Source organism: Cupressus sempervirens, chromosome 7, assembly GCF_028749045.1.
Source record: "Cupressus sempervirens isolate cs-2001-9-10 chromosome 7, ASM2874904v1, whole genome shotgun sequence".
NCBI classification, from domain to species: domain Eukaryota; kingdom Viridiplantae; phylum Streptophyta; class Pinopsida; order Cupressales; family Cupressaceae; genus Cupressus; species Cupressus sempervirens.
This window is the reverse complement of record NC_143124.1, coordinates 361371013-361388247: the sequence shown is the minus strand read 5'-3', so window position 1 is coordinate 361388247 and position 17235 is coordinate 361371013. Positions and strand designations below refer to the sequence as shown.

The 17235-nt window shown below is 34.1% G+C and overlaps 1 protein-coding gene across 1 annotated transcript; it reads right to left on the bottom strand.

Annotated features, from left to right (window-relative positions):
- Window positions 1-10376: 10376 nt before the first annotated feature.
- On the bottom strand, window positions 10377-11427 carry LOC149546982 (protein NRT1/ PTR FAMILY 5.1-like). Its single transcript, XM_089794084.1, has 3 exons — window positions 11344-11427; window positions 11091-11182; window positions 10377-10710 (listed from the first exon to the last, which is right to left on the bottom strand). Exons 1-3 carry the CDS (start codon window positions 11425-11427, stop codon window positions 10377-10379), a joined length of 510 nt encoding a protein of 169 aa, XP_089650210.1.
- Window positions 11428-17235: the final 5808 nt, after the last annotated feature.

Below are 17235 nucleotides of genomic sequence, written 5' to 3'. Positions count from 1 at the left end.
ATTTATACCTTTCGATCAAAATTTGATTAAAAACTAAAGATAGAACAAGCTATTCAATTTGGTGGGAAATTGAACTAATGAGCCATTTGCCACCAAAGGAGCAAATACATGATTTCTTGAACAATTTATGGGGATCATATATATTATGTATATACAAAGATGTAATGGTGTTTTAGGACACAATTCTAAACATGTTGATAGTATCTCTAACTTCGAGATTATTCTAATAGGAAGATACATGTATTGATATAAATATATTTTAGTTAAGGTAATATAAACCATATATTTCTATTTCTTTAATTCCTTATTTTTATTTTTATTTTTATTTTGTTGTGTATGTTTGCGTGAGTAAGGGGAGTGACCTTCATCAAGTGGTTCTAGGGAAGAATATATTAAAGGTATAAATATATTTCCATGAAAAGATAGAAAACTTATTCTAGAAATAAAATTATGAGTACAAAACATTGGTTTTTAAAATGTGTCTATGAATGAAACATGGGTCAAGACTTATTGGTACAATGGAACATAATTTTATAGCCCTCTAGAGACAAGTAAAATAAATTAAATATGATATATTTAGTGGATTTTGTAAGATGGAAAGAGATGAAAGTGAGGATGAATCTAATGAATTAGGATAATTCAAGTAAGAGTAAGAAGTGGACATTAGTCTTGACAAGGATAGGTTTTTGAGAGCTATTTTAAATTTTAAAAAAGAAACCAAAGATTAAAGTTTCATAATTTTACAAATTCTTAACTCATAGTATTTGATTGATCATATATTGATAGTGAAGAGTAATTTTATTATAATGTATGTGTAGAAGATCATTATAGAGTCAATTTTTATAAGACTAAGAAAAATGGTATGCAAAAATTTGGTGTATAAGAGTTCAACTAAAGAGATATAAAAGATGGGAGGAAAAAATTAAAAAAAGGGATTGGGTGGAGAGTAGTTTGAAGAAAAAAATCAACTACATTGACTAAAATATTGATCTTACAAATAAAATTTGCAAGGGTTGAGATTTGATGAGGTGATTCTACAATCAATAATGAGAGTACAAAAATGGGTTGGATTAAAGTATTTAATAAGTACTCACCATAGTTTTTGGACTCACAAGTGTCATTGGCATGAAATGTGTAAATTTTTATTCTCATTGATTGACAACTGATCAAGTGATAAGAAGATACTATAAGTTGACATTAACACTGATAGAGTAGTGAACTAGTATTCATACAATAGTTAATGTTAATTTAGTTTGAGCCAACATTGGAAGATAGATGTCAAGGATAGTTTGTGAATGATCAACTATTAAGTGATTCATCGTGGATGTGACAAGATAGGAGATCATTTAGAGTTGACATGATAGGAGTAAAAGGGAAAATGAACAAAGAAATCATGGAAACAGGCCACACATATGCTCATAGATAGATTGGTAGGGCTAAATGTCTATACCCTAAGAGTAGGGCTATGAATATCTCACAGATGGATTTCAAATTTGAAATTGAATAGGAATTTTCCTACCTGTATCTACACCCTAACATTGTAGAGTGCATAAAGTATTTCAAACTTCATATTTTAAAGTTGTTGGAAGTTGGTTGACTGCAAAAAGAGAAAATAAAAGAAAATAGTTTTTGTTTGAAGTTCTAGCTAGCTAAGAACATAGTTGCAAAAGGAAGTGCTAAAGAGGACATGGTCTTTTCAGAAATGTAGATAGAGGTGAGATTAAAGTGATCACGAGGAAAGAAGAAGAAATGGGCAGATCTAAGCATCCTTGAGGATATGTACTGGAGATCTATAAGCAAAGGGATTGCTAATCTTAGATCACATGCATAAATTCTTCTCTCACCATTGTGTCTACTTACATCTCTTAATAGAGAAATCTTCAATGGTGATATTTATAAAATCCTCTAACAAGGTATCTCTAAGAAAGAGATTTTTATATCCTCTAACAAGGTAGCTTTAAAAGGATCCAGTAACCATATAAGGCTATCTATGTTCCTTACAAGATATGTTGGACTAGAAGGGACAATTGTAGCTCTTAACTCGTAAACCCTATATATGAATTATAAGGGCTAGTTGGTATATTAGTCCAACCAATATTTTTATTCTCTCATTGAAGGTTTTCACATATAAGTTTGTGTGTCTCTTGATGATTTTTTTTATGTCTAATATTTTTTTATGGTGCTACATTTATCATTTTTATAGAAATCAAGCGGTTGTGTAGTTCTATTATAAAAATAAATCAATACAATAATTAGTTAATTCATAACAATTCCCCCCCCCCCTCCCTTCTCATTACTAAAATTATAATGAATAGTTAGTATAAGAGACTAAACCCTGGTAGTGACAAGCCTATAGGTTATAGAAATAGACCAATGAAAAACTTGACACAATCAAATATTTAAAGCACAAGATGGAAAAAATTTTGACCAAGAGGAGAAGATAATAAAAAGGGTGAGTGAGAGCCAAGAGGTCATTAAACAACTAGAATATCATAATAGTTCTAAACAATCATATGAATCCATATCTAATCTAATGATTCAGAATGATAAGTTTAAAGAGATCATTATCAAATGATAATAGAGAAATAATAGCTTAATAAAGAGGTGAGAAAAGTTATAGATGAATAAGATAATCCCATCTTGGCCAAAAATGATTTTGAAACAATAGCTAGAAGAAAAGATGCAAAATTAGTGTAGATGAGACTAACAAATAGCCATCTTTAGATTAAATAGTTAATTTGGTTTACTGATGTTTTTTTAAAAGATAATTGAAGAGATGAGGAGTAAAAATTAAACAAATTTCAATTTGAGAAAATTCGATGAGAGATCTAAGAAAATAAATGAAAAAATGAGAACTCAAAGAAGAAACAAGAGTACCACCAGTCATTCTTACATAGGTAAAGAAGGATTAAAGATGGTGATAGTAGAAGGAGAGAATTTGGACAACAGATGGTCAGGAAGTACATCTAAAAAAGGTAAGAAAATTACTAAACTCACCTATTATTATTATGTTAAGAATTAAAATACATCATAATTTGATTTAAGATGATAAAACATGTTAAGAAGTGTATCTCTCATGCATAAAACAATAATTATTAGCTACATGACTATACAACACAATAGTGCAAATATAATTTTAATGCAAAAATAATACATGGACATTTATAACATTGCAACAAGTATGGCCATAAAGAAGAGGACAACATAATAAATATAAATATCTAATGAGTCATCTCCAAAGAAAATCAGTTTGATTGGGAGAGAAATGTTCCCTACACTAGTCTGTAACATGTAGGAATAATGGTCATCCAACAATACACTACTTGATAAGCATAAACCAAAGGAGAAACACAAGGTAATGGAAAGGTACCAGAGTGATATTCTATAAATGCAACAAGATTGGTCATCTCACAAGAGATTGCAAATGTAATAGAAGATAAAATAGAAAGTGTCTTATTAGAAAAGGAAAGTGAAAGACCATAGATAAAATTGAGAAGGACTTCACCAAAAAGTGAGTGAAGAAGAGTGTTCAATTTAATGGTGGTCAATGCTGATGAGGTCGCAAGTTCACTAGTCATTAGTGAAACCTTGCTACAAACAAATATTGCTAAAGCTTATATAGGGTTAGAAAAAAATTGTTAAATTGGTTCCCTAGTCTAAAAAAGCAATTCATGATGTGATGAGTAATAATACTTTGTAATTTATCCTCTTATAGTTAAGCACTAACTAATGATCACAAAACAAAGGCTTAAAATTGACTATTTAATGATGAATTAAAAGAATTAATGACTCATGCATACTAGTAGGTGAAGGATTTTATTAATTATTATAACCCTTACATTACAATTCCAAGAGGTAAATAGACACATTGTGTCATTTTCCACTTTGTAAGATTGAAATCACACATTCCTTCAAGATTACAAAAACTTAGGTTTTATAGTGAATCTGTGAAAAACTATGAATAAGACAATAAGAAAATTCAAGAGGAAACCCACATAAATCATCGAAATGAAAAATTGTGAAGTATGCAAGAAAAATATGGCTAAAGAGATGAATAAGTTTATTTTAATGGACAATAGAGAATGTGGTAATCCTTGATATAAGGATGTACTATTCGAAAGAAAGGATGTGGAAGAAGATGAAATATTGTCATTCTTACATGATGATAGTCTACTTATGAAGGGCATAAGTTCATACCTAGATATTGAGATATAAGAACTGGGTAATAAAGAAATACAGAAATTGGACAATTTGTTATTCATAGATGAACTCCTAAAAGATGAATACAAGAAGTTGGAGAAGTTCACTCTAGATAGATAATTAAATGTACTTGACTAATTTAATGAGGAATGGGTAACATACATCTTGAGATAAGTTCATGAGAAATCCATATGGATATAAATAAGCCCTATAATATCACAAAACCCTTGATATAAAATGTAAGTAGATTTAATGCAAATGGAGTTGATCTATCCATGAATGTTATAATTAAAAGATGAGAAACAATAGTTACGAAAGGAAGGATGACTCAAGATGAAATGGGATGCAAAGTAAATGAAATTCTAGATGACGAGATAAGATTTTAAGAAATAGAAATAGGTTACAATTTTTATCATTCTTAGAAATTTAGTAAATAATGTATAGAAAGCCATTGACAAAAAATTGTTGTTTAAAATATGCAAATACTTGCATAGTCAAATTATGGAAAACCAAAGTAACATAATAAATGATAACAAAGGTTAAAGTTTAAAGTTTAAATTTTGATTCAATATCGTTTTTCATACTCTTATCTCAAAGGAGAATTCCTAGGATTTGTATTGTTAAAGTGGAGAAAATACTAATATATCACAACATAGATAAGAAATATTTACAATAAGTTTGAAGGAAGAGGAAATGCGTTATTTTGAAAAATACAAAAATGACTTATGTTTTCTACCTAGTATAGAAAATTGCATTATTTGTCTAGTGCAACGAAGGAGCCACATGTTGACACCTTTGATATATGAGGTAGGTAAAGATAAAGAAAGCACATATGTATATGAGAACTATTATAAATGGAAGAAATTTCAATTTAATCAAAATTCAGCACATTTTAAGGAAGAAGTAACATACTTCTTAGAGGAAAAAATAAAGGAAAGGGAAAGAACTCTGTAGAGGATAACAAGTAGAAAAATCATAAAGACATCCAAGGATGCACCAACTACAAGTAATGAGAACTAAGGAAATCGATGTAGAACACACATGGAGTTCCCCTCATAAGTCTCAAGAATAATTAAATGCAATACAACTAGAGAAAGGCTCATAAGAGATTAAGACAAATGCAAAAGAAATATCGGTGGAAAATATTCTCAAGAAAGATAAGAAGAAACTAAAGAACCTCTCAATTGATGGAATTCTAGAGATAATTTTTAAGAAGCATAATTATTCCATATTTCTAAATAGGTTCTTTAAGTTTTCTAAGGAAAAAAAAAAAAAAAAACCACAAGGAAATCTCTCACATGTATGAAAGTAACTTACAATAAATTAGAAGATACTGGAGTATGGGTACCCAAGAAGTTAAGAAAAATACATTAAAAAAAGTGAAGCGAAGTACTTAGACTTTTGGGAGAAATCTATATGAATCCTTATACAAAATGAGGCCAAATTAAGGGAAAAGATCACAAAATGATGTTAATAGAAGTATACTAAAGCAAGTTTAGTATGTAGAAGGATATGATTGATATATTAATGGTCATATAAATGAATCTATAGAAAGTATAGCTAAACATTAACATGGTGAAGATCATGAAATACATGACTATATTAAGAAGAACCCATCACAAGGAAGTATCAACGATCCATTATGTTCAAGAAACCAAGAAGTAAATAAATGAAAGGAAGGAAGAATAGAGGAATAGGGTGATATACCAAATATGGAGACATGTAATAAGAGAAAGGGTTCATAAACTCCTATTTCTCAAAGGGTGAAGGAATATAGAATTTAAAACATGTAGAGGGAAACAACAACAACATAGCAGGAGGTTTTAGTAACTTAATCAAATGAAAGCATCCCTAAAATTCAAACTATCAATACTGAACAACTAAAAAACACCCAATTCCTCATACATGTTAGTATAGATGCTATTAGAGATAGAGTCAACTCACTAGTAGGAATGAGTCAAAAATAAATTTATGAGACCATCAAGGTCACATCCAACTTATCTGAATCATCACCCATGAAAGGAGATAAGAATGAGAAAGAACTTTAGTTTATATAGGTTCAAGAAGAAGAATCCCAAGAATAAAAGTCTCTAGAGAAGGAAAAAATGTAAAACAAGTCCCCAGAGAAAAATAAATCATACTCTATAGTATAAGATGGTCAACATGATGATGAAGAGACAACAAAATTAGGGAAAATATCATTATGATCTAAACTGTGATAAATTAAGATTCTTGAACAAAAGTTGAAGAGAAGTGTAAGGAACATTTGTAGAACTAGAGAAGGAGAGTAAGAAAAGAATAGAAGATGAAAATGGAAACATATGACATTATCTTCATCATTATTTTAATCATCTTCAAGCTCCAAAGATGAATGATATAACTCTTCATAAATTATGTAAATATAGAGGAGGAAAACATAAATCTAGATATGATGATTGATGAAAATAAACCAATGATAAAAGACATGGATCTAGATGAACTCTAAGAAAAATCTGTAAAAGGTACAAGAAACTCAATAAAGTGAGAATAAGAGAAAATAGGGAAACACCAATGGTTAGCATCATTGCAAAACTATCCTCTAATGAAACATATTATCTAGATATGCATATAATTAGTTAACTTACTCTTCTAGTTGGCAATATAAACAATGGACTAGGAAGTGTTGAGGATCTAGTTTAGAGGACGATAGAAGCAAGGAGATTAGTGAAACTCATAATCTAGTAGAACTTAAAGAGGAAGCATTATCGAAAATGAGATATACCATGATAGATGCACTCAAGGCTACCATGCCACTTTTACAAAATCCATCTAATCCAAGTTCAATGACACTGGAATTAGCAAGGACTATAGAAAAAGGTCAAGCAGAGCTTCACTTAATAAAGAGAACATAAAATGTAGTTACTAATTTAGTAGTTAATTATCTATCCAAGACCTAAGGAATATTGTATCTAATTAACCAAACAAGGAGAATTAATTATAAGGGATTCATACAACTAACTAAAGCACAATGCATATTGTTACCCTTGAAAGTCATCATAAAAGGATATATTAAGCATAAAAAAGCTTTTATTGACAGAGCACTTGTAAGAAAACTAGACAAAAGGAGGATAATGTAAGAGAAAGAGATGAGGGATAAAATAAAATATAAAGTAGGCACAACCATAAGGGGGATAATATTAAGCAGTAAATTGGAATATTATAAAGAGGGAGAAGAATGTAAGAATATTGAACAAGATGAATAGATAGGTAATATGAGTAAAAACAAGGTGATGACAACTCAGGCAAGGTGGGAACAATATATTGAAAGAGAAGAGGAAAAGTACAAAAAAGAAATTTAGAAGACTTAAGAAAATATGGAATTCAAAATTATTAAGGTAAAATATGTTGATGTGGAGATCAATAAGAAAATAATCAAGAGATTTCAATATTTTGATTGAATCCACACACTAAAGTAGATATCACTATTAGTAAACACATATGAATACAAACAAAATGAGACTATGAGAAAAAGAGAAAAGTGCACAAGCTACAAGATGTTATAAAAAAGCTCTTTGCATCAACACCAAAGGGGGATATTTTTGGACTCACAAGTGTCATTGGTATGACATGTGTAAACTGGGGTTGTCACTTATTGGAAACTAGTCGAGGGAGAAGAATATATTACAAGGTAACATCACGAATAGTAGAGGAATAAACTAGTATGCATACATAAGTATGTGTTAATTAGTTCTGAGCCACCACCAAAACATGGGCCTCAAGAATGGTTGGTTACCAATCAATTGTGAGGTGAGTTGCCATAGATGTGGCAAGACATGATAATAATTAGAGATGACATGATAGAAGAAAAGAGAAAAATAATATAAAAAATAAAGGAAAGAAGTTAAACATAGGCTCACGAATGGATTGATAGGGCTCTAGTCTAGACCCTATGAGTACGGGTCACATCTTGTTTTGTGAAAACCTCAAACATGCCTTTAGAATTTTGAATTGGGAAAGATTTTGGCCATGGATAACAAATCCCTAATATTGCAAAATGCATAAAAGAACAAAAATTTCATTTTGTGAAGACTTTGTAAGTTGGTTGATTGCAAAAATGGGAACTCAAAGAAAATAAGTATTCACAACATAAACTAATAGAGAGAAAAGTTCCTGAAATAAGTGCTAAATCGGACAAGCTACTGCAAATGAAAAAGCTAGAGTTGAGACTGGAGATTTCATAATAGAAGCAGAGAAAATGGGAACATCAAAGAATCTTTGAGGATTTATAGTATAATCAATAAGGATAGAGAGTGCTATTCATAGATCAAACACATATATTTATTTTTAACCATTGCATCTATGTGTAGCATTCAACAATATAAGATACAATAGTAAGCTTCACTAAATCCTCTAAAAAGGTATCTTTAATAAAGATATTTGTAAATCCTCTAACTAGTTATCTTTTATAGGATTTTGTAATCATAGAACGTTACATACATTTAGAACATGATATGTTTCTAGAAGGGACAAATGTAGCTCTTAACCAGACAACCCTTTACATTTATTATAATAGATAGTGGGTATAGTACTTCCATTGTTGCATTCATCCTCTCATCGAGTATTTCCATGGATAAAACTATATTTCACTTGATGAATTCTATTGTGTATTATCTTATATTATTTTACCTTGTTGTATTTACCATTTTTATTGAACTCAAGTTGTTATTGTGTTGTTTTATTAGAACAATAATTAGTAGACCTACTGACAGATTTGTATTGATTCAGGCCCCCCACCTCTTAGTATTGACCAAGACAAATAATGGTATGAGTTTGTACTATTAAAAATGCATATTAATTTTCTTTGAAGGTAAAAGAGAGACAAACAAGAGGTTGAAAAGATATAAAAATATAAAAACCTACAATAGAACTACTAGTAGATGGACGATATAATGGATCTTTATAAAGATCCTTTAAATTGTATTATTTGAAATAAATTTTTAATAGAAAGAGATATGTCATAAAATTCCTTTTCCACCAATAAAAATATTATTTTATATTTTACAATTAGCTATATAGGAAATCACTTGATATCCCTTTTAGCCTGTAAATATGCCACCCCTTCCAACCTACTATAAGATACTTCTAGAATAGTTATAAAAAAATGAATCAAGATATTTCATGTCGGGTATAGAAGACCATTTGATAATATTCTTAAAAAATTTATGAGGAAAATTGGAGATAGTGAAAATTAGCTTTTTTCACATTATTGGAAATATTGAATTTATGACTAGTAGAAAAGTATTTATGTTTTGCAATATCTTAAAATGGAACATAATTTTGAGACCTTTTAGCCCTTCTTAGTGTTATTTTCGTCACCTTGACTTCTTCAAATATTGCTTAAATTTATAGTTCATCTCTCATTTCTATGCATGACCCTTTACAAGCTATTTTACCACCCATTTGACCATTTTTTAATTTTTTACCCAAAAAAGAAATATATAAGGGCACTTGGAAATTTAATTTTTATATACAAGAAATTAAGATCAAGAACTATGAGACATAAAGACAACATTTTGAGAAATAATTCCAATGCAATCTTCAAGAATTAGAAAATCTATATTTTTTTCATCTCACATCAAGCTTCTTCTTCAAGATGGTAGTGGAGCTTGGCTTCAAACGAAGAGATATTCCATTCATTCATTCAAACTATTTAGGTCATGATCAAGACATATAAAAAAATATTGCAATTCATATAGAATATATATTTTACATTTAATTTTTTCCCCTCCCTACTCTTTTTTTACTTCTATTTATTTATATGTGGCTCATGACATAAAAGTATAAAAGGGTGTGACTTTTACTTGACTGAAACCCTTTACCATGTTAAGTGTTATTGATTTTTAGTTTAAGATATTTATAGTATTCATATGTCAATATGAGGTTATGACAGAAATTTAATTTTATATAGTGTGAAATGACTCAACCAAAGTCTCAAAAAGATAATACAAACCTGCCCAAAACCCATGACTCCTTATTCTATATAACTTTTCATTTATCTTCAGTTATTTATCCCTCTCAAACTTTATATGTAATGGATTTTAAAGTCCCATCAAAACCTCTTTACCTCTAATTACAAACTGAGAGATGACACCATTAAAACCTCTTTACCTCTAATTAAAAACTTATTTGACACCATTCTATATATACATTTGGATGCCTAGTAGATATCCTGTGAATCTTTTCAATATGGGAACCAGTACCTGATTGTATGCTAAGAGGGATAGTAGCATTGACATGTGAACAAAAGCACCAATACTGGCTGGTGGAAATTGTATGTTAAATCCCATTTGTGTCTCTGGTGTCATTGCCTGCCTCAGAAAGAGTGTCCCTGCTTGAACTTGTAAGTTACCGGGGAATATGGTTGTCACCCAAATTTGTAGGATTTGTATTGCCATCTTTGTTTCCTCCACGTCTGTAACAGTGCATGTATTTGAACTTGGCCCATCTTGAACAGCCGCTTTGTCTAGAAATCTGCTATTTAGAAAATAATCATGTAGATTAAGTACACACCACATTACTTTTTATAGTTAATGTACATTATCTATCTACTGTTTCTATATATACATTCTATGGAAAAAGTGAGTATAATTCGTTTACTCGATTAAGCATAACACTCTATATTTAGATTTTCTTGGCAACCCATTCTAATTTACATTAATAGAGGAAGTATGTGAAATGATTTCATATGGACCAAGAAATAAAGCCATTTGTTTACGGATCGCCTTATTTTACAATGAAACAATAGAAAATATCAAACTTATCACACCATCTACACGTCAAAACTCGCTCCATTTGACAATGAGTTGATGTATAATCTGCAAGAGAAAGAATTGTATAGATAAACTTCCAACCTGAGATACGAAGTGTGGGAAGTAATTTGTCCGTATTGATCAACATATTCCCTTGAATTCACTTCATGAAGAAATGATGGGTCCGAAGGATGCTACACTTTCCAAATCATAATCATCCTAACAATCACATTTAAAATCCGTTGCAACGGGCTACTTGGATGAACTGTGTGTCTGAAAAATGGGCTTCGTATCAGCAGGAGTAGTGATGATATTACAAGTGGGTAATAATTTCATAGCCAACCCCCGAACTGACTTGATTTTCAACATAGACAACAAATGTCTGACCAACCAAGCCCCCCAAGAAAACCATAAAAACCGAACAGTTTAGAAACGTCATCTTCTGCTGCCTTTCTTCAGGGTCAGATTCATCAAACTGATCTGATCCGAAAGCTGAGATTATTGACCTGCTTTGAAGGGCAATGTGGCGGTCTCCAAGTTTTCAACAAAACAGAAAGAGTTAGGAACACCATTCCCTGCACGAAATGGAACATAATTATCACATTTACCTTATATTTTAAACTACTTTTTGTTTCTTCAAGCAAATCATGAGATATCCCCTCTACCATATGGGTCACAAAGAACAATGCTGGATTGGGACGATTGTCAATTACTTCTTAAGAAAAACTTCAGATTATATTATCTCCAGTGAAAAGCACACAATGATATAGACAAATCTACCAGCAATATTAATGATTTAATAACTGGACATCAAACGGAATATCAACAAATTACAGAACCTGATTTCGCATTGGCCATACATTTAGCTTGTCTTTGATAACGCTAATTAATTCTTGGTGGCAGATTTGCAAAGACGCCCTTCTGTGGATCCAATAGCGGTTAATGTAATGAAATTCTCTGGCCCTTGAATTTAATCTGCTAGCCTGAAGCGAGATCGCCGATTTAATATTTCTTTGTGTGCTGATCTCCCAAATCGCACCCGTAAAAAGGGCCCGATAATAGTCGTTCCGCCTTCGTCCTGATTACAAATCGGTTAGAGATGGGTCTTGTTTCCTGCGGTAAGCTTCTACAGGGTCGGCGATTTATTTACCCAGACGCCCAATGAGTGGCATTGATGCTCCTACCAGTCGCGTTGACTGCTTTCTCGGCCCTCGACAGGTCTTGAACAGATATTCAGAGATAATGCGATTTGCACCCTTTTGAAACCGACGGTTATGCAGTCCAATTGCGAAATGTGACAAATTGAAACTCGAGCAATCGAATGGCCACGTGAGCTTAAAATATACCGATCTTGCTGGCGCGGGTTGGGCTGTCAGAACTCTGAAAGAGTCAGGCGATTTGCTTGATCAATAATCACAGAGGTTCTCAGCCCCCTTTCGAACCTTCCAATTTATCTCTGATTAATTCCTTTTCTCCTCTGTCAAAACCCCCACGAAAATCCGGCCTTAGGCCACAAACTTTGCTTCAATGAAATGGCTGTGGTACCACTTCCAGGGTTCCAATAATTCGGATGATATCTCACACCCTCAAAATTGCTTATCGATGAGAGTTATCGTTCCCAAAGATAGTCTGAGAATTTGCAGATCAATGGCTACAAATTGCTCCCAATGGAATAGAAATAAAATCCACAAATCGCTTGCTTCAAATGGGAGCCCTATGTCCTCTATTTATCTCCTTTGCTGAGAAGTTTCTGGAAATTATCCGGAATCATCTTGCACTACAATTATTAACTTTATAAAATTAAATAATTAACTTTATAAAGTTAGAATACAACCTTTATTTAATATTGGAATGAGTAGGCCCCACTTACTTAATTGGAAGACAAAATCGACCCTCTTCCCATAATCATTTGCCTACGAGAGTCAATGATAGGCAAATCCCCTGTTATAATTATGTTGCTAAGAGAGGGACATGACAGTCCGCCCTTCCTGATATTGCTTGCCCTCAAGCAATCTCAGAGCTGGATGCTGCAAAATGGTCTCATTCTCCCAAGTAGCATCTTCGACTGGTAGATCCTTTCATTTAACCAAATATTCTCTAATTACTCTTCGGTGGAGCTGTTTTTCTCTGCTTCCTAAAATGAATTCCGGTACTATGATCAATTTCCCTTCATCATCCAAAGGCGGCAATACTGCAGAAGGTATCACATTCTGTCCCAATGCCTTTTTGAGACGTGATACATGAAACACATTATATACTTTGCTGTCTGCTAGAAGCTCAAGTTCATAAGCCAATTCCCCTATTCGCCTAATGATCCTGAAAGGTCCATAATACCTGGGTTTAATCTTCTCTGACCCACTCTTTTTGAGAGTAGATTGTCGAAATGGTTGAAGCATTAAGTAAACCATGTCGCCCACCTCAAAGCTTCTCTCCGTCCTCTTTTGATCTGCGTATTGCTTATACTGATTCTGTGCTCGAGCGATGTTATCACGTAGAGAGCTAATGATATCTTTACTTTCTTGCAGTAAATCCCCAGCACGTGGAACCCGAATATCACTCATCAATAAGTCAATGAAACTGGGTGTATCATAGCCGTATAATGCTCGAAAAGGTGTCATTTGGATAGACATGTGGAAAGTGGTGTTATAGCAATACTCACACAAATAAATCCATCTTACCCAAGCCTTCTGCTGATCAGCTACGTAATTCCTCAAGTAGCCTTCCACCCATTTGTTTACTATTTCCGTCTGTCCATCGATTTGCGGGTGATAACTAGTACTGGGTGTGAGCTCAGTGCCGCATAATCGAAACACCTCTTGCCAGAAATGACTTAAGAATCTACTATCCCTATCACTGACAATACTGTGGGGTATCCCATGTAACCTGAAAACCTCCCTGAAGAATACTTCAGCTACCTGTACTGCAGTATAAGTAGTGGTGATGGGAAAGAAATGAGCATATTTTGTTAGCCTATCCACCACCACATAAATGCAATCACGTCCTTGAGCCTTGGGCAACCCGGTAATGAAGTCCATGGATAGGCATTCCCACTTCTGACACAGAATGGGAAGTGGCTGTAGAAGCCCCGCTGGAAAAGTGTGCTCCTGTTTGTTCTGTTGGCAAACGGAACACTCACGAACATACTGCAAAACATCCTTCTTAAGTCCTTTCCATGTAAACCATTCTCACACCTATCTATATGTTTTAAAGTATCCGGGGTGACCAGCTATAGGTGAATCATGAAGAGCTCGCATAATGAACTGCTTCACCTTCGATCCTGGGACCTGGTATCAATTCATCCACAAGTGTATACCTGGTATCAACAAGTGTCCCATCAACTATCCTAGATGCCCATGAATCTTTGGCATATTCTGTAATAATCAGATGCTTCCAATCCTCAGAGATCTCAATCATTGAACTAAGATGTGGTCTGCATGACAAGGCATCTACTACCACATTCTGTGTGCCCTTAACATAAGATATATCGAAGTCATATTCCTGTAACTTACTGACCCATTTCTGTTGCCTATCATTGAGATCCCTTTGCCCGAGGAAATGTCTTAAACTGTTGTGGTCAGTTTTTATGCAAAATTTGCCACCTACTAAGTACTGCCTGAACTTAGCTAGTGCATGCATGATAGCTAACATCTCCTTGTCGTAAATGTTGAATGATCTCTCTGGCCCACGGAGTTTCTTGCTTTCATATGCAATTGGGTGTTTATCCTGCATTAAAACAGCCCCAATACCATCTCCTGAGGCATCACACTGGAGTTCAAATGGTTTCGAGAAATCAGGCAATGCTAGTACCGGACATGAAGTCATGATCTCCTTGAATCTGTCAAAACAAGCCTGTGCTTTTGCTGTCCAAACGAAAGCTCCCCTTTTAAGCAAATCTGTTATAGGGGTCGCGTGTCGTGAATACCCGCAAACAAATCTGCGGTAGAAGCTACATAACCCAAGGAATCCTCTTAACTGAGTTAGGTTCTCAGGAGTAGGCCACTCCACAATAGCATGAATCTTATCAGGATCCATCCGTACTCCTTCTCGGCTGATAATATGACCTAAGTATAACAACTCAATCATTCCCAAATCGCATTTGGACTCTTTGGCATACAAGGACTCTTCTTGCAAGGTCTTCAATACTGTTTCTAGATGCGCCATGTGCTCCTGCCATGTTCGACTGTATACCAGGATATCATCAAAAAATACCAACACAAATTTTCTCAGCTGATGATGGAAGACCTTATTCATGGTGGACTGGAAAGTAGCTGGTGCATTGGTCAATCCAAATGGCATCACTAAAAACTCAAAATGCCCACAATGGCACCTGAATGCAGTCTTCTCAATGTCCTATTCTCTGACTCTAATCTGGTGGTAACCTAATCTCAAATCAATCTTACTAAAGTAGCATGCCCCATGCAGTTCATCTATTAGCTCATCAATCTGTGGAATAGGATATCTATTCTTAATGGTTTTCTTATTCAGCATCCTATAATCTATACACATCCGTAACGAACCATCTTTCTTCTTAACCAAAACTACTGAAGAAGCAAAAGGAGACTTACTAGGTCTGATGTGTCCCATCGCGAGAAGCTCCTTGATGGTTTTTTCTATCTCATCTTTAAGCCTTTTGGGATGCCTGTATGGAGTGATCATGACTGGTTTAGCACCTTCTTCTAATTCGATGATGTGCTCGATCCCTCTATCAGGTGGTGTACTAGGTGGAATATCGTTGAATACCTTACTATACTTTTCCCTCAATATCTGTATGTCGGAATGATATTCTGTCTTTTTTTGTTCCTCCTGTGTAGGCATGAGAGTACACATGGCTGCCCATTCAAGGTCTTCATGTCTCACCAATCTTTCCAATCGTCTAAGAGAGATCGTTCGGATATCACTATTCCGAATAGCTCTCAATACATGCTGCCTCCCATCTACTTCGAACTTAATCTCCATGTCCCTGAGTCGAAAGGTAACCTCACCCAATAAGCGTAACCATGTCATTCCCAAAACGATATCCAAATCACCCATGTTGACCACGTGGTAATCTGCTTTGAACTCATAATTATTCAGGCGTAAAGGCATGTCTCTGACTATCTTGTTACACTTAAGAGTGTATCCGTCAGCAACCTGTACTCGAAGACCTTCGAATTCTTCTGTCTTAATACCACGACACTCAACCAATCGTGCATCAATGAAGTTATGTGTAGCTCCGATATCAACTAATGTAATCACCTTCTATCCTGCTAGGACACCACGTAATCTGAAAGATCCTTCCTGTTGAATGCTAGACAAACGCCCTTGCTGTAGATGCAATTCAGGTTCTTCTTTCTGTTCTGACTTTCCTGTCTCTTCCTCAGATTCTGAACCAGTGTGTTCACCCTCTTTTGCCACACTGTCAAAATCTGATCCTTCGTAATATGCCCACATAACCCTATTGGCTTTTCCTTTTGGTCACAAGGGACAATCATGATCCCTGTCATATGGACCTTTGCAATAGAAGCATAATTTCTTCTTTCGCAAGTCATTTAATGCCTCTGTATCTAGGGGTGTGGTAGATTTCCCTTTGGTTTCAATGCTCTTCCCTTTATTTTTATCAAACTTCCTATTGTCTTTGAAAGAGGTAGTACTCCTGGGAGTGAACCGGCTAGAAGGGGCTGTAAGTTCCATACTTCGTGCTTTCCTCATGGCTTCCTGCAGTGTTGGTGGGTCAAATGCCTTAATCCATCCCTTGAGGGGTTCAGACAATCCTTCTGTAAATAAGATAACTAACCTCCTTTCCGATACATCTGGTACCATGACTGACAACCTTTGAAATTCGCTAATATAAACCTCTAAATTGCCAAACTGTCTTAACTGAGGAAGGTCGCGAAAATAAGTTTCTGGATCCTTCTTATCAAAACGTTCAACCAATCTATCCACAAAGTCCTGGTATGATGTTACCTGATTGTGCTACAAAGTAACCATTCCATGTGACCACCAATCATGAGCTGCGCCTTCCAGACGCAAGGTGGCATACCTGATGGCATCTATTTCTGACATAGGCCTTAACGCTAGAAAGGTGTCCAACTTATGAATCCAAGCTTGTGCTGTCATCTGACCACTCCCATCGAAAAAAGGCAAAGTAAGTTTACTGACAGCTCGTTGTAACTCACTATCATGACCTCCTCTAGGTCTCCTATTCTGGCGGCTATTCCTCATATGTTCTCTTCTTTGGTTTAGATATCGATCAAAGTTCAATAATTCA